At 53.1% G+C, this 20,171-nt stretch overlaps 7 protein-coding genes across 7 annotated transcripts; 3 read left to right on the top strand and 4 right to left on the bottom strand.

Annotated features, from left to right (window-relative positions):
* Positions 1-95: 95 nt before the first annotated feature.
* A1O3_03812 (uncharacterized protein) lies at positions 96-2,311 on the bottom strand (the record flags this gene model as incomplete). Its single annotated transcript, XM_007733947.1, has 9 exons — positions 96-468; positions 613-682; positions 739-873; positions 1,008-1,106; positions 1,162-1,564; positions 1,631-1,664; positions 1,730-1,761; positions 1,820-1,985; positions 2,145-2,311. The coding sequence occupies 9 exons, from the start codon at positions 2,309-2,311 to the stop codon at positions 96-98; spliced, it is 1,479 nt and encodes a 492-aa protein (XP_007732137.1).
* Positions 2,312-3,009: 698 nt separating this feature from the next.
* Positions 3,010-3,974, top strand: A1O3_03811 (uncharacterized protein; the record flags this gene model as incomplete). Its single annotated transcript, XM_007733946.1, has 2 exons — positions 3,010-3,099; positions 3,276-3,974. The coding sequence occupies 2 exons, from the start codon at positions 3,010-3,012 to the stop codon at positions 3,972-3,974; spliced, it is 789 nt and encodes a 262-aa protein (XP_007732136.1).
* A 19-nt stretch (positions 3,975-3,993) lies between these two features.
* Positions 3,994-5,121, bottom strand: A1O3_03810 (uncharacterized protein; the record flags this gene model as incomplete). Its single annotated transcript, XM_007733945.1, has 1 exon — positions 3,994-5,121. The coding sequence occupies one exon, from the start codon at positions 5,119-5,121 to the stop codon at positions 3,994-3,996; it is 1,128 nt and encodes a 375-aa protein (XP_007732135.1).
* A 373-nt stretch (positions 5,122-5,494) lies between these two features.
* On the bottom strand, positions 5,495-7,485 carry A1O3_03809 (uncharacterized protein; the record flags this gene model as incomplete). Its single annotated transcript, XM_007733944.1, has 2 exons — positions 5,495-6,099; positions 6,159-7,485. 2 exons carry the CDS (start codon positions 7,483-7,485, stop codon positions 5,495-5,497), a joined length of 1,932 nt encoding a protein of 643 aa, XP_007732134.1.
* An 836-nt stretch (positions 7,486-8,321) lies between these two features.
* On the top strand, positions 8,322-13,518 carry A1O3_03808 (uncharacterized protein; the record flags this gene model as incomplete). The annotated part of the gene is made up of 8 exons (XM_007733943.1): positions 8,322-9,549; positions 9,599-10,206; positions 10,257-10,532; positions 10,585-10,759; positions 10,809-12,382; positions 12,441-13,034; positions 13,104-13,157; positions 13,222-13,518. The coding sequence occupies 8 exons, from the start codon at positions 8,322-8,324 to the stop codon at positions 13,516-13,518; spliced, it is 4,806 nt and encodes a 1,601-aa protein (XP_007732133.1).
* Positions 13,519-13,874: 356 nt separating this feature from the next.
* A1O3_03807 (uncharacterized protein) lies at positions 13,875-15,200 on the bottom strand (the record flags this gene model as incomplete). The annotated part of the gene is made up of 1 exon (XM_007733942.1): positions 13,875-15,200. One exon carries the CDS (start codon positions 15,198-15,200, stop codon positions 13,875-13,877), a length of 1,326 nt encoding a protein of 441 aa, XP_007732132.1.
* Positions 15,201-15,684: 484 nt separating this feature from the next.
* A1O3_03806 (uncharacterized protein) lies at positions 15,685-18,138 on the top strand (the record flags this gene model as incomplete). Its single annotated transcript, XM_007733941.1, has 1 exon — positions 15,685-18,138. The coding sequence occupies one exon, from the start codon at positions 15,685-15,687 to the stop codon at positions 18,136-18,138; it is 2,454 nt and encodes an 817-aa protein (XP_007732131.1).
* Positions 18,139-20,171: the final 2,033 nt, after the last annotated feature.

The raw sequence follows: 20,171 nt of genomic DNA, 5'->3' as shown, positions 1-20,171 counted from the left end.
TCGAGTAGGGGTGATGTTGCTTGGACAACAGGAGTGTTTCTTTCGAGTAGGGTACCATCGCTTTGACAACAGAAGTGTTCTTTCCGGAAATTCACTTACGCTGCAATGACCAGCCCATCCAGCCAGCCCAGAGTGTAGAACTCCAGAATACCGTGGTCCATCTTGATGTTGGAGTTGATGTTGTAGATCAGTCCCGGAAGCAGAGGGGTCACGCCCACCAGCCAGGCGGTCAGGGCGCGGACGTTGCATCCTTTCCAGTACCAGTACAGACCGTGGGATTTGTACAGCTGATACATGTTGAATGGTCGGGCTTTTCGGATGATGAGATAGTCGCAGAGCATGATGCCAACCAACGGTCCCAGGAAAATGGAATACCCTCCAACAAAATTGAAGAAGCGCGCCGCTCGGGCCTGGATCACCCAGGGGTTCATGGCAAAGCCCAAAATGGCACAGATGATTTGACCTCGACTGTGGCGCATTGTTAGTGACGAGGTTCCGTGGATTGCCTTGTAGTTCCACAGATTGCCCTGTAAGGACTCGACAGGAGAACGTGTCAGGGGGACACTGGTGCTGCTCTCGACAAGTGAAACCTATCAGGGGAACACTACTCACCGGACATTCATATATTTCGGGAAGATTCCTGTGATGTCGTGGGCAAATGGGATACTGTTACCAGTAACATCTGGGTCGATCAGTGCTCGCTCTTCGACCAAGAATGGACTTGTTTTAGAAACATACTGGTAGCAATGGTGGCGAATGCGAACAGAAACCCGGAGAAGAATTTCCCAGCCCGGTTGTCCCAGAGCATGATGATGGTCAAGGGGTTCCAGAGCACCTCACCATACACCACTTGGGCAGACGCTGCCATGAGTGCTGCAGGGGTTTAACATTAGAGACAATCACTATTTTCGAGCTCAACCTGAAGCTCTCGCTCACCTCCAAGAAGTTCGACTGAAGGAAAAGAGTTAGCAACATAGCCGAGGTCAACTGATCAGATCAATACGTACTCATTGTGATGCAGATCGGGAGAGCAAAGGCCTGAGCGATGGCCGAGCTTCGAGGGTTCTTTGCATAACGGGTAAGATCGGCCATGTTGACAGCAAATGCTACCACGGTGTCAGACGGGACGCTTTGGTTCGACAGTCAGACAAAAACACTTACTGGCGTTACCTCCGATGGTGGCGAGGATGGTAGAGCAAAACACATAGCCAACCGACCAGCCACTGGTGATGTTGTTCGGGATGGAAAACAGAGGCCCGACTCCGTGACTGACGGTGATGGCCCAGGTGAAGAGGGCGACGTAGAAAAGCGGCATGATGAAGATCTTGACGGCGAACAGCCACCTCAACGACGACAGAGGCACGAAGAGGACGGGGAAGGAGAACAGCCAGAAGAGCGCGAAGCAGAGCAGATCTGGGGCCGAGATGTCCGCGCTGGCAGGCAGACTGTGCAGATGCCAGTGGGCGAATGAAGGCCAGATGGCTTCGAGCATGCACCGCACCGCATTCCCGCCCAGAGTGCCCTGCACGCCATAGAGGATGACACAGAAGATTCCGCGGATGATCTGTCGAGGAGGAGTGTTAGCCGTGGTCCGCGACCTCGTCATGTCATCTCTTTTCTTCTCACTTACCATTGCCCAGTATGAGCCGATCATGCCATATGAACTAAGGTATGCGACCGTCAGCAATTGAACGCCTGGTGTTGGTCGGGTTCCCAGGGACATGCATACGCTCGAGCAATCACCGGAAACGAGATCGAGTACTACATATTTCTGATTAGCCTCCAATATTTGTGATTGTGATCGTGCATGTTCTCTTACCTTGCTTCCAATATATCCGACAATACAAACAGGGCCCGTGACGAGCAGGTTGCCGACCAGGCAGGCAACGAGAGCCAGGCCTGGATTCAGCCCGAGAGCGACGGCCGAGGAAGGCACCTGCATCTGGGCAGGGTTGAAGCCTTCAGCGATCCAGAAGCCTCCAACACTGGGGGTGGTCAGCCACCACACCATACAAAGACAGTATTCGCCAGAATGACAATATCCGCCAACGACAATATCTGCCAACGACAATATTCGCCAACGACAATATTCGCCAAAATGACAATACCGATGCTCGCTTGGTTGCAGGATGGTCCAAACTTACTGCCACCATTCCCACGTCTTTTTGTTCTGAGGCACCGGGTCCAAGTCGGTGTTGCTCCACCGCGCCGACTCGCCTTCGGCGGTGAAGGAGCCCGGAGAGGGATGAAGCACAAGGTGTTGGTCGTGGAACTGGCGCAGCTTGCCCATGGTTCCGTTTCCGGCGGACATGGTGTGTTTGGAACCCTAGAAAAGGTGAAGGTCGGCTTCGGGGCTGGGGCCGGGAGTGAGTGCCACTGCAGTTGGCAGTCAGGAGGCAATGCTCAATTCCAGGAGAGGGTCTTTGGTTGAATGCAATGCTCAGTTCCAGGGGTCTTTGGTTAAATGCAATGCTCAATTCCAGACTCAACCTTCCAAGCCTCTCCACGCTTTAACACATGGGAGTCCCGACAGTAGATATAGAGCCTGGTCCAACATGCTTCAAACCTTGTACCAAGGCTGTGAGCCTGGGCCCAAGTTTACGGATATCCGTATCCAAAGCATAGACACACGATTGCACCAGGTGGCGGATGGCGCAGAATTCGATAAGCCCGTGCGGCCGCGGGCTTCGAGGGCCCGCTCAGAGATATCGACCCGTCCTTATCGAGCCATCGTCACCCCAGTGGCGACCTCGCCCGATGCTGGATCCGTGCCCATACTGTAATTATCATTTTTATCACTGGGCGCATTACATAATTCCAGGTGGCTGCTGAGTGGTGCTGGTGCTGAGGTCTCTGGTCCCTGGGTCCTACTGCAAGTCTGAGGCATGAAGCCTGAAGCCTGGAGCGTTGGTCAATGCCCCGCGTAACCCTAACCCTAACCCTAACCCTACACATACACCCTGGCAATTATACACCAACATACTCCGTACACCCTGGTTATACACCACCATGTACAATGTGCTGGTAGTCAATCCGAACGGGTCGACGGCCATCACAGACACAATAAAGGCCGGGATTGATCGCTACGCGCCACCACATGTAAGCTGAGCTGTCTGCATGGCTATTGCCCCAATCGACCTGAATTTAGCTGTGCATGGCCCCAGACGACCTCGACTTACATACATATGCATCTGTCCTGTCCATTGCCTCGACCCCAACTTACATATGCATCTGTCCTGTCTATGGCCCCGACTTACATCTGTCTATTATTCTAGGTATCAATCTCATATTGGACCTGCATCGGCGGCCCGCCAGTTCTACAAAGCCAGGCCGACATCGACGCAAGCACGACGACATGCCTGGAAAAACTGGTCCCTCTCTGTCCTGAATACGACGGCTTCCTGGTCGCCTGCTACGCCGACCATTCGCTGGTGAAGGCTCTACAGGCCCACGTCGGCGCCAAACCCGTCACAGGGATCTTTGAGGCGAGCATCGCCGCTGCCTTGGATTTGGGGCTTCCGCCACCCAGACATTTCCGGTTCGCCATCTTGACCACGGGGAAACCCTACGAGAAACAGCTGGAGCAAGGCGTGATGAAAATCCTCCAACAGCTAGAGCAAGGCGTAATGGCAGTCCTCCAAGACGCAGACGCAGACGGAGATGGAAATGGAGACGATGCAAGGTTCGCGGGCGTGGTGGCGACCGGCATCGGACTGGCTGACTACGAGCAACCGTCGCGGACAGCCGCCAGGGCGAAGATGACCGAGGGCGTGCGTCGCGTGTTGCAGCTGGGCAATATCGGCGCCATATGTATTGGGGGCGTCATCCTACATGGCACGGAACACTGGGTACGCGAGATTTGCGAAGCGGAACTGGGAGCCGCTGAGGCTGCCCAGGTGGTGGTCGTCGACCAGTTTCAGGCGGGGATCCAAAGTCTCCACAGACGGCTGTGCTGCGCTGATGGTAATGCTTGAATTTTTAAAAAGAGAACTGCTATATGCGAGCATACACCACACTATCTGCCCTCTGCTGTTGGTGAAGGGGCTGGCCCTCACCCCCTTCCTCGTCTACGGCCTCGACCTCGGTCTCGACCTCGGTGCTCGTGCGGTAGGGGAAATTGGCCCTCCAATGCGATGCAATCTCTCTCCGGGTCGTAATCCACACGTCTGGACGCTGTTGTATATATTTGACAAAAGCCTCGATCGCTGCAAACCGTCCAGGCTTGCCACTGATGCGACAATGTAGCCCAATGGACATCATCTTCGGCCGGCCTTCGACTCCTTCGGCATAGAGCACATCAAATGCGCTTTTCAGATATTCCAAGAAGCTGTTGGGTGAACTGAATGTGCCAGGCGCGATTTGATATTTGAGGTCGTTGTTGTCGTAGCTGTAGGGCATCATCAGCATGCCCTTGGGGTTGGGCACGTCCTTCTCCGCCGGCACGTCGCTCCAATACGGCAAATCATCTGCAAAACAGTCGGCTTCATAGAGCAGAGGAGCGCCAATCTCTTCGTGCACTTCGTGGATGAGAGCTTTGGAATGAGGCGAGCACCGACCCACAAACCAACCGACAGGGTACGATCCGGTGGTGGCCTTCAAGGATTGCATCTGGCGATGCATGTACAGCTTCTCCTCCTCCGGGGACATGTTGTGATAGGGGATCCAACGATATCCATGACTGGCGACTTCGTGGCCTCCAGCGACAAATGCTTTGGCCACGGGCGGATTCTTTTCCAGCGCCTGACCCACCGCATTGATCGTTGTTCGGATGTTGGACTTTTCGAACATATTCAGGAGGCGCCACACGCCAACGCGAGAACCATAGTCGTAGTCGCTTTCAATTTTGGGGTCTCTTGACCCAATCCGCTCGGGTACATGAGCTTGCTCCCAAAGGACACTTTCGGTTTGACCGTCTCCGTTCAGTAAAGAACGCTCCGCACCCTCTTCGTAGTTGATGACAAACGCAACGGCAATCTTGGCACCTCCAGGCCATTTGGGGTCGATGGAGTCCCTTCCATAGCCGACGAGGTCTCGTTCGAAGTCGTACTTGGTCCCTTGTAGTGGATCCATGTTTGGTGCGTCCAGGCTGGCGGCAACATGATCGATGTCTTGCAAAGCCATGATGAAGTTTGACGCGGAAGAGAGAACCCTGGAGCTGGAATGAAGCAAGGCGCTCAATCGATCTTCGGAAAGCCTTTTCGCTATATTAGGAGAAGTGATGATAAAAGTGGCCGCGAGACGCTCGAACTGGGTGGTGCGAGGGTGGTCACGTGACACGGGCTCTGGGCGGCCCGTCGGGCATTTGGGGGCAGCCCGCGGGCCCGCGGGCACAAGGCCCAGAAAGAACCGGCGCCATGGCATGGATAAGGCTGCCCTTGACTGCCCTGGGCTGCCCTTATCGCCAAAAGTCGATCGACTCCGCTCCGATACGATACTCTTAGTATTAGCACCTGATCGAGCGTCGGGTGATGCGCAACAGGTGAGATCTGGCGTTCTAGCCGCCACTCCCGTTCCCAAACTGTTCAAAGTCGTAGTCACAGTCAAGAAGCCAATCTTGGTCCAGTCCCACGACCGCATGGAGGTCTTGCTCAGTGCTTTGGAAGGGGTCTAGACCAGCGGACTGGTCGCGGCGTTCGATCGGGTGTAAACCTTTGCCTTGCTGCAGTGCTTGCGGCCTTTCGCTCGAAGCCACCATACCCAGCGGGCGGAACTTGGCGAGAAAACTGCTGTTGACTTTGAACAGATCGACGGCAAGCTTCATGAAATCAGCACTTGGACTATTGATGTTGAGCAGCCAGCGGAAGTCAGCAATCTGTGACCACAGATTGGTGGCCTCGACAGGATCATGGCTGGTGGCCAGCAAGCCAAGCGAGAAAGCGCTGATGATGGCCAGGCAAGGCTCTGACGCAAAATGCCAAAACCCCTGCACGTGTTCGGGCTTGAGGCGTTTCATAAAGTCGATGACCGAAGTGAATCTCATGATTGCGGCTCCACGGGTTATCTCACGAAGGCGGGTCTCGAGCCCGTAGCGAGTTTCCGACTGAACAATGGCCCGGTGGAGCGTCACTTCAGCGGCCAGGTATGCGAGATATAGATGACCTGATGGCTAGGCTTAGCGTTGTGTACAATAGAGACACGCCGTGGACCGGGCAACTTACCAGTCGCAGACAATTTCCTGGGTTGAGTGGCATCAAATGCCAAACATGATGGTAGCTGGGCATACCAGCTTTTCAACCGAAGCTGGAGGGGTTTGACGGTTTGTAGCACTTCCACCGTGCTATTCCACCGTTTCATGGCGTCTACGGTGAATAGCCTGTCAATTATGTCGGATAAAATCTGGCTCAGCGAACATAGTTGCATGAAAATCAGAATTCCCTTCTCGACCTCTGAGCTTCCTTCTTCCACGTGGTCTTCTTCGATGTTCTCGGGAAAATCCTCAAATGCGAGCGGAAGTACCTCCCAATTCTCGGCTTTGATGTGAGATGGACGTCCATGCACAAGAGCGCCCCATTTGTCTTGGATGAAGAGTGCCCATGCCGTCCGTTTCCGCGCGCCTTTCTCCCAGTTGGGGATGTGCCACTCTCCGCAGTCCCGATGCAGGCCGACGTCTTCGGCCATTGCCACAAGCTGAGTTGTCAATCTCCAAGAGTCGGACCTCGGACGTTGCAGAAGGAGTAGCCCTGCTTGAATATCGGAGATCTTGGACAGCCTGTTGAAACTCAGAAGAGAGGGCACGAGCTTTTCCATCTGGGCGACATCCGGTTTCGTCAGATGACCCAAATCCCCGCTGTAGTGCCACCAATTCAAAGCCAGCACGTAGACAGCGGCGAGACATGCTGGTGTCAGCTCCCGGTATGAACGGCCATGTTTCTCTAGGAAAACATCCTTGTGCAAGACGGGATAGCTGGGATGGACAATGCGGAAATACAGGTCAACCAGCGCGGGTCCATGCGGCGCGACAACAGCTTCAATCCTGTCAAGAACTTCCACCTGCTGCCCGATGGTTGTTTGGTCTTCCTCCAGCATACAGAAATAGGCGTCGGGAGCTACGATCCGGATTTCGTCGGATGGGACAGCCGGACGATATTTGCCTTCTTCAAGACAGTCTGAGAGGTCCAGCAGCAGCCTGTCCGAATAGGAAGTGGAACCCAGATATGAGATGGTACGGAAATGCTGGTGACCCAAAGTCTGCCGGAGTAGAGAAGTCTCTGGAACACTGGAATAATCATGTGGCGAATGCTGTGGAAGTCGGTCTGAGGTGGTAGGAGAGATGGCATTTGTCAATGAATCAGTTGGACTGACGGCATCCAAGGGCTGCTTTCGCCTCTTCTTTGGAGGTGGCCGTTCTAGATAGGTACATGCCTGGGCGTGGGCGCGACACAGGACGCAGTCACCGCCCACCTCGGAGACAATGCATCTTATCTTTCGTTTGCGACAGGCATCACAAGGTCGGGTAGGTTTGGACAGAGAGCTCATCGAGATCATTGAGGTCCCGCTGGTCATGGGCGAGCAGGATCATCATGATCTTAACGGTGCTGAAGACTCATGAGCAGACCTTCAGGGTAGTTGCTTGGGCAGAATCTTGGTGTGGTGTTCGTGCTCGTTGTTGATGGAGCGACGGTGCGAGCAGCAGTGCCAGTGTGCAGTGGGTGCAAGATACCGGCAAACTTGCCTGAAATGGGGGGAGTGGCTTGACGAGAGGACCACGTGATTTGAAGGCTTACTAAGTAGTGCTAAACACGTGACTCGACTTGGTGACGTGGGGTAATAGTACGAGGTAGGCGGTGACAAACACACGGAAAGCGGAGCGAGCAACTTCCGGGCGATGAGATCATGGATTGCGATGGTGCCTGTTCGGCGGGGGCTCTAGGGGCTCCATGTAGGTGCCATCTTCTTTCATAGCATCATAGACCATCGACATTTATCAGTATCAAATGTCAGATGCTACAGCACATACCGTACCCCCTGCCTCGGGCCATGACTGCCATGACTGCTCTGACTGCCCTATTCTTTCGCCGGGACCGTGCCCCTGGTCTGGATTGACGTATTTACACTTTGCACTTTGCTTGGCAGCCTGCAGGTAGTACTCCTCTGTACTAGGTACTCTTGCACGTCCCATTCCTTTGTTCGTATTACCCTCTCGTCCGGTAAGAGGCCATCAATCACCATCCATTACACGCGGTGCTCTATTGTCGCCGTCATGTCTTCTAGTTTCTGTATGAATTCCTAGGGCGGTCGCCTCGCTACTATTCGTTTCCTCCATATTGCTCTCTGTATCCTCCGCAGCCGCAGTTTATTCCATTTGACCCTCGTCCATCGTTATGGACGATCGACCGACTCCTGCGGACACGGATGTCCCGGGCGGATTCCCAGTCACGCCCTCAGCGCGACGAGTCGATCAGAGAGCCCTGTCCTATTCTAGAACAGCCCCGGTGGCAGCAGAAGGGATGCCACACATAGAAGATACCACAAATATACCCACGCCTACTCAATCGCAAATTCACCCTCAGTCATACTTTACCTCGACCCCGAATGGGTCCTCTGCCCATCGGGATACCCGCCTGTCTGATGACACGGTCATAAATACAGAGCCCGTAGATCACAACCATGGCAATGAGCACAGTCAGGGAGTGGACGCACTCTCTCGCCGCCAGAGCAAGGGCTCTATTTCTTCCGGTAAAGACACCACTGAAGACTCCCACTCAGAGCGATCTGCTGTGAGATACATGCCCCTCAGAGTAGCACCCACCGCCGAAGACAGGCGACCAGTGCTGGAAAAGCGCAGAAGTATTCAAACAGAGGAAGACCTATTCAAAGTATTGTCTCAGCGCCGAACCAATGCATCCACCGATTCCTATGAAGAAGACGACCAAATTCAACGGTTAATGTCTCGCATGTTTGGCAAAGCCCGGCAGGAGCAGAGTGAAGACGAGAAGACCCGTCACAGTGGTGTGATCTTCCGTGACTTGACCGTCAAAGGCGTTGGTCTTGGTGCAAGTCTACAGCCTACCGTGGGGGACATCTTTCTGAGTCTCCCACGTACGCTAAAGACCTTCTTCACTCGAGGCGCCAAGGCTGCTGCAGGCAAGCCACCCGTACGAGAACTTCTCAGCCATTTCGACGGCTGTGTCCGGCCTGGAGAAATGCTGCTGGTGCTCGGAAGACCAGGCGCTGGCTGCTCGACATTCCTCAAGGTCTTCTGCAATCAACGAGACGGCTTTGAGGGTGTTGAAGGAGACGTTACCTATGGTGGCACGGATGCAAAGACGATGAAAAAGGACTTCCGTGGAGAGGTCATTTACAATCCCGAAGATGACTTGCATTATGCCACCTTGACTGTCAAGCGGACTTTGACCTTTGCTCTGCAGACTCGAACACCTGGCAAAGAATCAAGATTGGACGGAGAATCCCGGGAAGACTACGTAAGGGAGTTCTTGCGGGTTGTTACCAAGCTCTTTTGGATTGAGCACACCTTAAATACAAAAGTTGGTAATGAGTACGTGCGAGGTGTGTCAGGTGGTGAGAGAAAACGCGTCAGCATAGCGGAAGGTAGGCACTCTCAACCACTCCTAATCAGCAACGCTAACAGCGCATGCAGCCATGATTACCAGAGCATCTGTTCAAGGATGGGATAACTCTAGTCGAGGTCTTGACGCCAGCACTGCGCTGGAGTATGTCCAGTCCATCCGAGCTCTCACAAACATGGCCGAGACGTCCACGGCGGTCTCCTTGTATCAAGCGGGGGAGTCACTGTACGATCTTGTCGACAAGGTACTTCTTATAGATGAGGGCAAGTGTCTGTACTTTGGTCCTTCTGATGCTGCAAAACAATATTTCATCGACCTAGGTTTCGAATGCCCGGAGCGATGGACAACAGCGGACTTCCTCACCTCAGTCACAGACAAGCACGAACGATCCATTAGAAAAGGCTGGGAAGATCGGATTCCCCGTAATGCTGATGATTTCGCTGCCTTGTATCGAAATAGCGAGGCCTATCAACGCAACCTGGAAGATATCAGAGACTTTGAGGGTCAGTTGGAAGGGCACCGAAGAGCACGCCTGGAAAATACCTCGAAGAGAACCAAAAGAAAGAACTACTCCGTCCCGTTTCACAAACAAGTCATCGCGTGCACAAAACGCCAGTTCTTGGTCATGGTAGGCGATCGAGCCTCGCTAATCGGCAAGTGGGGAGGGATTGTGTTTCAGGTGAGCAAATTCGAGGGGCATGGACATGGTTGATCTCTAACCTCAAACAGGGCTTGATCGTGGGGAGTTTATTCTTTCAGATGCCCAAAACGGCTCTGGGGGCTTTCCCTCGTGGCGGTACCATGTTTTTCGTCCTGCTCTTCAATGCCTTGTTGGCGCTGGCTGAGATGACCGCCGCTTTCTCCTCGAAGCCAATTCTCTTGAAGCATAAATCATTCTCCTTCTACCGCCCGGCAGCCTACGCAATTGCCCAGACCGTCGTCGACGTGCCCTTGGTGTTCATACAGGTGGTCTTGTTCAACGTCATCATATACTGGATGAGCGGTGTAAGTTGCCTGCCGTTTGAATTCACAATTGACTGGCTAACATCTATCTTAGCTTGGAGCGACCGCCTCCCAGTTCTTTATCTCATGTCTGATCATTTTTTCATCCACCATGACCACCTATGCATTTTTCAGATCCATTTCGGCCCTCTGCAAGACACTGGATGATGCCACTCGGTTTACTGGGGTGTCAATTCAAATTTTGGTTGTCTACACTGGCTATCTCATACGTAGGCCGCTCCTTTGCCCCTCATACCCAGCTAGCTAACCATACATCAGCTGTCAGCCAGATGAAGCCATGGTTTTCCTGGCTCCGACGAATAAACTGGCTACAGTACGCCTTTGAAGGTCTGATGTCTAACGAATTCGCCGGATTGACCTTGGATTGCGTACCGCCCTACTTGGTTCCCCAAGGACCAGATGCCAGGCCTCAGTATCAGTCGTGCGCATTAGCTGGAAATCAACCAGGTCAGACGTCAGTGGACGGTTCAAGGTACATCCAGGCATCCTTTGGTTATTCCCGCTCCCATCTGTGGCGAAATTTCGGCATCATATGGGCCTTTTTTGCCTTCTTCCTGGCTGTGACCGCCGTTGGAATGGAAATAATGAAACCAAATGCCGGCGGGGGATCCATAACTACATTTAAACGTGGTCAGGTACCCAAGAAACTCGAAGAGTCAATCGACACGGGCGGTCGAGAGAAGAACCCAAGCGGCGACGAGGAATCGGGTACAGCCGGAAAGGAGGTGGATGGCAGCGTGGAAAAGACTGCAACTCAGAACAATGGAAGCAGTGACTCGACGAGCACGAAACGAGACGAGTCTCCCATGGATCAGGTGGCCAAAAACGAAACGGTGTACACCTTTCGCAACGTCGACTATGTGATTCCCTACGAAAAAGGCGAACGCAAGCTCCTGCAGAATGTTCAGGGATATGTCCGTCCAGGGAAGCTCACTGCTTTGATGGGCGCCAGCGGCGCAGGCAAGACGACGTTACTGAATGCACTGGCCCAGCGTCTCAACTTTGGCACCGTAACGGGTGAATTTCTTGTCGATGGCCGCCCACTCCCCAAATCATTCCAACGCGCCACAGGTTTTGCTGAACAGATGGACGTGCACGAGCCTACGGCCACGGTGCGAGAAGCATTGCAGTTCTCGGCACTTCTCCGACAGCCTCGGGAGGTCTCGGTGGAGCAGAAGTATGCATACTGTGAAACGATCATTGATCTGCTTGAGATGCGGGATATCGCTGGCGCGACGATCGGGAAGATCGGCGAAGGTTTGAACCAAGAGCAGCGAAAGAGACTGACCATAGGAGTTGAGCTGGCAAGCAAGCCTGAGTTGCTGATGTTTCTGGACGAACCCACGTCCGGCCTCGACTCGGCAGCCGCCTTTAATATCGTCAGATTCTTGCGCAAACTAGCCGATGCAGGACAAGCGATTCTTTGCACAATCCACCAGCCTTCGGCTGTCTTGTTTGAGCACTTTGACGAGCTTTTGTTGCTCAAAGCCGGCGGTCGAGTTGTATACCATGGCCCTCTTGGTCATGATTCACAAGATCTCATTCAATACTTCCAAGAGAACGACGCACGGAAATGTCCTCCGGATGCGAATCCGGCAGAATACATGCTCGAAGTGATCGGAGCAGGCGACCCCAATTACAAGGGTAAAGACTGGGCAGATGTCTGGGAACAAAGCAAGAACTACAAAGCTCGATCCGACGAGATCGCAGAAATGATCGAACGAAGGAAGAACGTCGAACACAGCAAAAACATAACTGACGACCGAGAATATGCCATGCCTGTTACTACGCAAACGATGGCTGTGGTTAGGAGATCATTCGTCGCTTTCTGGGTGAGTGCAGACTCTTCTCTACGGGAGGCCTTTCTTTACTACCGCTAACAATTTCCAGCGTACACCGGACTACGTGGTCGGCAAATTCATGCTTCATATCATGACCGGCCTCTTCTCATGCTTTACATTCTACCACCTTGGTTACGCAAGCATTGACTTCCAATCTCGTCTCTTTGCCGTCTTCATGACGCTCACAATCAGCCCTCCACTCATTCAGCAACTTCAACCGGTCTTTCTCAACTCCCGCAATATCTTCGAGTCTCGGGAGAACAATGCCAAAATCTACAGCTGGTTCGCATGGACGACAGGGGCCGTGCTCGTCGAAATCCCCTACTCACTTGTCGCCGGGGGCGTTTACTATTGTTGCTGGTGGTGGGGTATCATCGGGTACCGAGATTCGACGTCAAGCTTCACCTCCGGCTTCATCTTTCTGTGCATCTGTCTCTTTGAGCTGTACTATATCAGCTTTGGGCAAGCGATTGCCTCGTTCGCACCCAACGAACTGTTGGCCAGCCTGCTGGTGCCGCTGTTCTTCTTGTTTGTGGTCAGCTTTTGCGGCGTCGTTGTGCCTCCTCAACAACTGCCGACTTTCTGGCGCTCGTGGATGTACTGGTTGACCCCCTTCCACTACATTGTTGAAGCTATGCTAGGGGTACGGATTCCTCCTGTTTATTTGAACCCACAAACAAAAGCTGGTATGCTAACGAGTTTTCTTCCACAGGCTATTGTCCACGGTCAACCTGTGAAGTGCAACAAGGGGGAGTTTGCCCGCTTTGTAAGTATCTATGTGCCGCACTTTAAGACAGTTTGTAACACAAGGCTAATTCGTTCTACTTCAGAGTGCACCGCCGGGCCAAACTTGCCAGTCATACACCGACCCCTATATCCGCCAGGCTGGCGGGTACGTCCAGGTCGGAGCCGACGGGCTCTGCGAGTTCTGCCAGTACGCGACCGGCGACGAGTTTTCCAAAGGCTTCAGTGTGTACTATAGTAATATCTGGCGCGACTTCGGCATTTTCTGCGGCTTTGTGCTTTTCAACTTTGCTGTGGTCTACTTCGCGACGTATTTGAGGTTCAAAGGCAAGAACCCAGCCAAAGCGATCTTGTTGAAGCGGAAGCAGAAGATGGCCTCATAACCAGGTCCGGTGGAAGGGGCAGCCTGGCTTCACAGAGCTATGGATTGTGACGGTTGACGAGATCCGCAACGGCCTCATTGATATCGATTGATCGCTGGATGTGATACCTGGGTGTTATCTTGAAGGGAAGATAGACTGGAATGCGTGGGTGAGGGTGTGCCGAGGTCAGCTGCCCTCCATAAGGGGCGGCGACTATATTACTTAATTGAACAGGTCTTCCACTCATAGATTCTAACGTCCTGTTATAAGCTATCGACTTGAACATACGTGTCCCCCTAGTCATCTTCACAAACATGGCTTTATTCATCAAGTCATCATTAGGATATGAGTTATGTATACTACATAGCGATTCCTGCTCATCCTTTGGCCTTAGCAACCGGCTTCTTGGCAAAGAAGTCGCTCATCTTCTTCATGCCCGACACATTCACCTTCTTCAGGTCCCGCACTCCTCGCGATTCACCCAGCTTCTTCTTCTTGTCCTCCTCCTCCTGTCTCCGCTTCTTCTCGGCCCTCGACTCGGCGACTTCATCGTCTTCCAGGCCTCGCTTTCTGCTGAAATCACCAATTGACCGTGACGCCAATACTTCTGCTCTCATCGCAGCCAGAGATTGGAGATGTTTCTCTAAAGGCGAAAAGTCGACGGGGGAGTCTTTCTCGCCCAGCCGGCCGCGCAGACGATCAGCTAGCGAAGCGGGCAAATATGAGGCTAATATAAAGTCAACAACGGTCCGGCGCTTCTGTAGATCGCACAGCTCTTGTGGGATGGAGGTGTCGGGGACAACAGTGCTGGCTGAGCTGGCGGTGGAAACGTCCGAAAACACCATGGACGGTGCGGAACTGGCTGAAGTAGACTGTGAATCGAGGCCTTCGGATTGCGATTCATTGTCGTCTGATGTGGCTTGCGCGGAGTTGGTGGAAATGGTGGAAATGCTGGTCTCTTCTCGCTTGACACTCAGCACAGGCGCCTCCAAGGCTCTGGTCACAAACTTCTCTTCCAGACTGGCCGGTAGACCTCCTCTCATGGCATTGTCGACTTTCTGCATCACCATCCGTAAAGCCTTGTCTTCACTGGGCCTGTACATCTGTTCATCCCCGGCCTCGATTGTATCACAGAACCTTGACATGGCGTCCTCTAGCATAGTTCGTCCGTGGTCGTAAATATAGCGCAAATGCTTATCTTCCTGGATGTGTTGCTCCAAAATGTCATCGATGGGTTGGAAGAGCATTTTGCCCGAGGGCGCCTTCGCGGGCAGCACAAGAGGGAGAAGGATAAAGGCTAGGTCGAACGGGGTTGCTACAAATATCTCCGCGCTTTTGCTTATATATCCTCTGCTCAAGGCCTGTTCGGTTTCGCTGTCCTTTCCCAGTGTCTCCGGGCTGTCCTTCTCTCCATCTGGATCGGCTCTCGCAAACAAAAGACTTCGAGGATCTGTCGACGGTGTTTGGACTTTGGTAAACTGAAACAACCCGGTTTCAGGGCAGAATAGAAATCTTTGGAGAGTGCAATCTCGAGGATGTCGCAGCAGTAGGAATCGCGATCGATCACACGTATCTCTCGGAAGGATGAAAGGTCTCAGAGGCTCTCTCTGCGCATTGGACTTGGACTCGGACTTGGTCGCACATGTCTCTTTCGCATGTTTCTTGACCGGGCTGGTTGTGCTTGAGCGAGTTCCGACCGCCATATTGGACAATGAAGCTCAACAAATAATGTGATCAGGCAAGCATCCAGCTGCGCACTCGTGATTACATTGATAGTTGAATACGGAGTACGGATACATGTGCCTAGTAATTAATGCGAGTCGAGACTCGATGCCAAGCCAGTTCCGACGCGTCTGGGGAAATGTCTGGAACGCGTCTCTGCCAACCAATCGGAGAGCCCAGAAGTCTCGGCCACGGCACTGTCCAGCCTGAAGCCATTGACACTCGGATCTCTTGTTCAATGCTGCTGACGTGAACATAGAGGTGTGGATATGGTGTACTTCGTATGGCTTCAATGATATGACGACGTGACGAATGTTTTCTGGAAGAACCGCATGGATTACTTGGGGCTGGCCCAAATCATCATAAACAAACAACAGCAGCACCAGCAGGGATCCCCAGTCCAGGGTCTGACTCTATCACGACGTGGTCTCTACCTTCAAACGTTACAGCAATAAAGCAACAGACATGTCTGACGATGTCCCGTGGCCACCTTCATCACCTCGGGCTGCCCTGCTCAGCTCGCCTAGCGGTCGCAGAAAATACGAAGCCTATCAGAACTCCTATTCTCCGGTGAAAAGATCCGCAACGACCCCAAACCTCCTCGATCGGCTTCGGGCCGCCCGCAAAGACAAAGAATACCCGTCTCCAGACCAGAGCATGGAGGAAGATGTTGAAGAAGATGAAGAGACGCTCCAGCTTAAACTGGCCGCCATCGAGGCGAGGTTGAAGCTGAAGAAATTGCAACAGAACAAAGCTAGGGCAGCCACCCCAGGGAAGGAATCCTCGCGGCCCAGCTCAGCCCACGGCCCGGCTTCGGGAGTGTCCAAACCGTCCTCCAGGTTGCGAGAGCCTCTACTTGAACCTGCAAAAGTGGAGGTTGCAGTGTCGCCGACAAGACGACCACCGCCGGCTGTGCAACAGAGGTCTCCCCGGCGCGTTCTACTTGGAATCGACAAGGGGGTACGAGGTGGTGATGTGTCCCTACGCAGAGCCAACACTATAGCCGGTGTTACTCGACCGAGAGCCGAATTGGGAGGTACTAGCAGCAGTCGACCTTCATCACGGTCGTCAGCGTTTGGTTCTGCCCGAGCCGCCGCCACTTTGAAATCGACCTTTAGCGAAGACAGCAAGAGAAAGACGTTCGGCGAGAGAATGGGAGACGCGCGAGAGCGCATAAAGACCCTCGAGCAACGACGCGAGACTAGCAGTCGGAGCCGCAGCAAAGGATTCGGCCTAGATCAAGCGGAACTTGATAAGTACAGGTTAGAAGCCGAAGAATCTCGCAGTCGCGAGCCCCCGAGATCCCCGCCCGGGATGCATCAGCATCAAGCATATAGTCGAGACGACATCGTCAGCACAGCGAGGGAAGCCATCTCTGGGACCCGGTTGCCCAAGATGAAACAGGCAAAGCCCGGTGTACAAGCATCGTCGTCATCTCAAGATTCCGACACGGTCGTTTTCCCTCAGGCAGACTCCTCACTCTTCGAAGGCTTCTCCCAACTACACCTCTCGTCCCGCATTTTACCACACTCGTTCCTCAAACGGACCTTGCCAACCGACAAATTCACCATCTACCGCATCCCCGATCTTCTGAGACAGGTCAAATCGCCTGATTTCGAACTGCCAGACTCGGTATGTGACTATGTGATTTGCGGCGTGATCGCGTCCAAATCCTCGCCCATGGATCACAAGGCACCGGCGCCCGATTCCTCGACGGTCGGCACCAAAGACTGGGAACGGCAGTGGGAGGACGGGTCCAACAACCAGCGGCGGTTTATGGTTCTGACCCTGACAGATCTGAAGTGGACAGTTGACCTGTACTTATTTGGAACCGCGCTACCGCGCTACCATCGGCTGACTCCGGGAACGGTGGTTGCCATTCTGAATCCGGGAATCATGCCGCCGAAGCATGGGAAGACAGATACAGGCGCGTTCAGCTTGACAATGCACAATGGTGACGATACAATCCTGGAGATCGGAACGGCCAGGGACCTCGGACACTGCAAGACGGTGAAGAAGGACGGCAAAGAGTGCGGCAGCTGGGTAAACTCGTCCAAGACCGAGATCTGCGAGTGGCATTTGAACGCGCAACTCAACAAAACCCGTGCCTCACGCATGGGCGTCAACACCGGCACCAACGGCTTCGGCGGCACAGGTGCGAACAGTCGTCGGTTTTTCGACAAGACTGCCTCGAACCGCGGCAACAACGGTCTCCTACCACGCGACGGGCACAGATACGACCGCGACACAGGGAGTCATTTCTACATCTCCCGCTCCAACACTGGCTCGCTACCTGGTGAGCGTCGGACTGGCGCCGGCGGTGGTGGTATAGGCCTAGGTCTTGACGACGATGATCCGTTCATTCCCGAAGGGCAGCTTTCGCGCGACCGCGACGCCCGGCTCCGAAAACACTTCGCCACGCAGGAGAAGGAGCGCGAAATCGCCGAGAAACTGGGTTCAGGCCGCTACGCCGGCTTTGGCGGCGCGGGCGCCGAGTATCTGAGGCAGAAAACCCAATCTCAACCTCAGTCTCGCGCAGTTTCTGCTGGAGGAGGTGTCTCGAGCAAAAATCCTGCTGGAGGTGCCCATCCGCGCAGACCTCTTCAGGAAGAGGAAAAGGCACTTCGGCCCAGCGCGGGCGGCGCCGACAAGGTCAAGTCGTCGTCTCAGCGCGGCGCCATGCTCTCTGCTGAAGTAATGGACCCCCTGGCCCGCGGTGGCTTGTCGCGGAAACGCACCGCCACTGACGTGCGCCTGTCGCCGGTCAAGAAGAAGACTCGCTTCGTCACCCCCAGAGGCATCAGGGAGGCTGGGCGGGAGAGTCTAGGTGTGCCGGTCAGTGGGGGTGGTTTAGCGACTGTTTCGGCACAGCCTGATGGAAGTGGAAGCGGTAGTGACGATGAATTGGAAATCGTCTGACCTTCAACCTAAGGCAGGCCCTGTGTGCCCTTTTGCACCATACATAAACTCCTGATGATAGTGATAGCGGTAGTAACGATGACTTGGAAATCGTCTGATCTGACCTTAGGTGGCACCTATGGTGGTGACCCTTAGTAAGGCTTAGGACCCCTAGATGTGTGACCTTTTGCACCATGCACAATCGTCTGACGATATGGTTGTGTTTGTGGTTGTGTTTGTGGTTGTGTTTGTGGTTGTGGTTGGGGTTGGGGTTGGGACATGATTGGGTACACACCAACAGAGCACGGATACTTCGTAAGTAGGACTCCGTACGGATACTCTGTATAATACTAGTTTGAGCTGATGATGATGATCACAATCACAATCACAATCACAATCAGGAAGATGAAGATGAAGACGAAGACGAAGACGAACAAAGAAGATGAAGACCAAGATCAAGGAGACCAAGTCTCTGCAAACTTGCCCACCCGGCTCCTAAACCCAAAGTCCGTGTGTGCCGTCGAGACGTCCTGTTGATACTACGATACTACGATGCTACGATGCTACGATACTACCAAACTCAATGTATCTGCAGAGCTACGTGACGTGGTCTGTAGTCTGTAGTCTGTAGTTTGTATTTGGCAATTATGATCCGAAATCAGACTCTGAACCTGAGTTGACCTGAAGGAAGTAAAGCAAAGCCTACCACATGTATAGTACTGGCATATAAAGTATCTCCGTGAAGCAAAACCTACCACATAGTATAGTACTGGCATATACGGTATCTCCGTGATGAATGGCATTCTAGCCTTAGCCTTAGCTTGAGCAGGCTTATAGCTGACAAGTAGAGTATGGAGTACGGAGTACGGAGTACGGACTGTAACGACCGATTGGCATCGCTGTCTCTCCCCCCTAGCCAAACAGCCTCGTTGGCAGAAGACTCTCACTGTCTCTTCTCACTAGCTAGTCAAATACCTAGCCTCGTTGGCATAAGACTCTCCAGCCTAGCCAACTACATACATACATAGCCTCGTGCTTCTTTCCTTGTTTCACGTGCCGTTGATGTGCCTTGCCTATTCTACAAGCGAGTCCATTCTACTAGAGACCTAGACCCAGAGACCTAGAGACCTAGACTTCATCGAATGCATTCTACGAGAGACACTACACTTCATTGAATCCATTCCATGAGAAACTCTAAACTTGATTGAATCTGAATCCATTCTATGAAAGACCCAGAGACCTAGACTGCATTGAATCCATTCTACCAAAGACCTAGACCTAGAGACCTAGACTTGATTGAATCCTTTCTATGAGAAACCCTACACTATGCACACTTCATTGATTGAAATTCATTCTATGAGAGACGCTACACTTCATTGATTGAATCCTTTCTATAATAAACCCTAAATTTGATTGATTAAATCCATTCTACCAAGCCATGCATCCATTCTGCCAAGCCATGTATCCATTCTACCAAGCTATGCATCCATTCTACCAAGCCATGCATCCACTCTATCCGGATTCGACCCTTACCCCTTACTCAGAACACATAGTAAAGTCATACTCGGTTGCTCATACACCTGACTTCCAACTTTCAATGGGGATCTCGACTGCAGGAGCAGTAACAGTAGTATGTGAAGCATGTTTCGCGCTGGACCTGCATGTGTGGCCAGACCAGCCTGGGCTGCACCCTGAAGCTCACTCTTCGTCGGACTGGTCTTCTTTGATGTCCTGGGCGGCAGCGGGGGCGGCAGTAGTAATAGTCGTAGTAGTTGTATTAGAAGAAGAAGGTATGCTGTCTGCTGAAATGGTCAGTCAACGGCAGTCCATTTGCGCCTCATGTGGATGGAGGGAATGTCAAGGGAGAACGTCTAAAGAGAGAGCATCTGAAGGGAGAACATCTGAAGGGAGAGCATCTGAAGGCAGAGCTTCTGGAGGCAGAGCTTCTGGAGGCAGAGCTTCTGGAGGCAGAGCATGGGATGGAGAACATCTGAGGGAGGACATCTGAGGGAGAACATCTGAGGGAGAACATCGGAGGGAGAACATCGGAGGGA

This window comes from Capronia epimyces, assembly GCF_000585565.1.
Source record: "Capronia epimyces CBS 606.96 chromosome Unknown aczIQ-supercont1.3, whole genome shotgun sequence".
In the NCBI taxonomy this organism is placed as follows: domain Eukaryota; kingdom Fungi; phylum Ascomycota; class Eurotiomycetes; order Chaetothyriales; family Herpotrichiellaceae; genus Capronia; species Capronia epimyces.
This window is presented reverse-complemented; position numbering and strand designations above follow the sequence as displayed.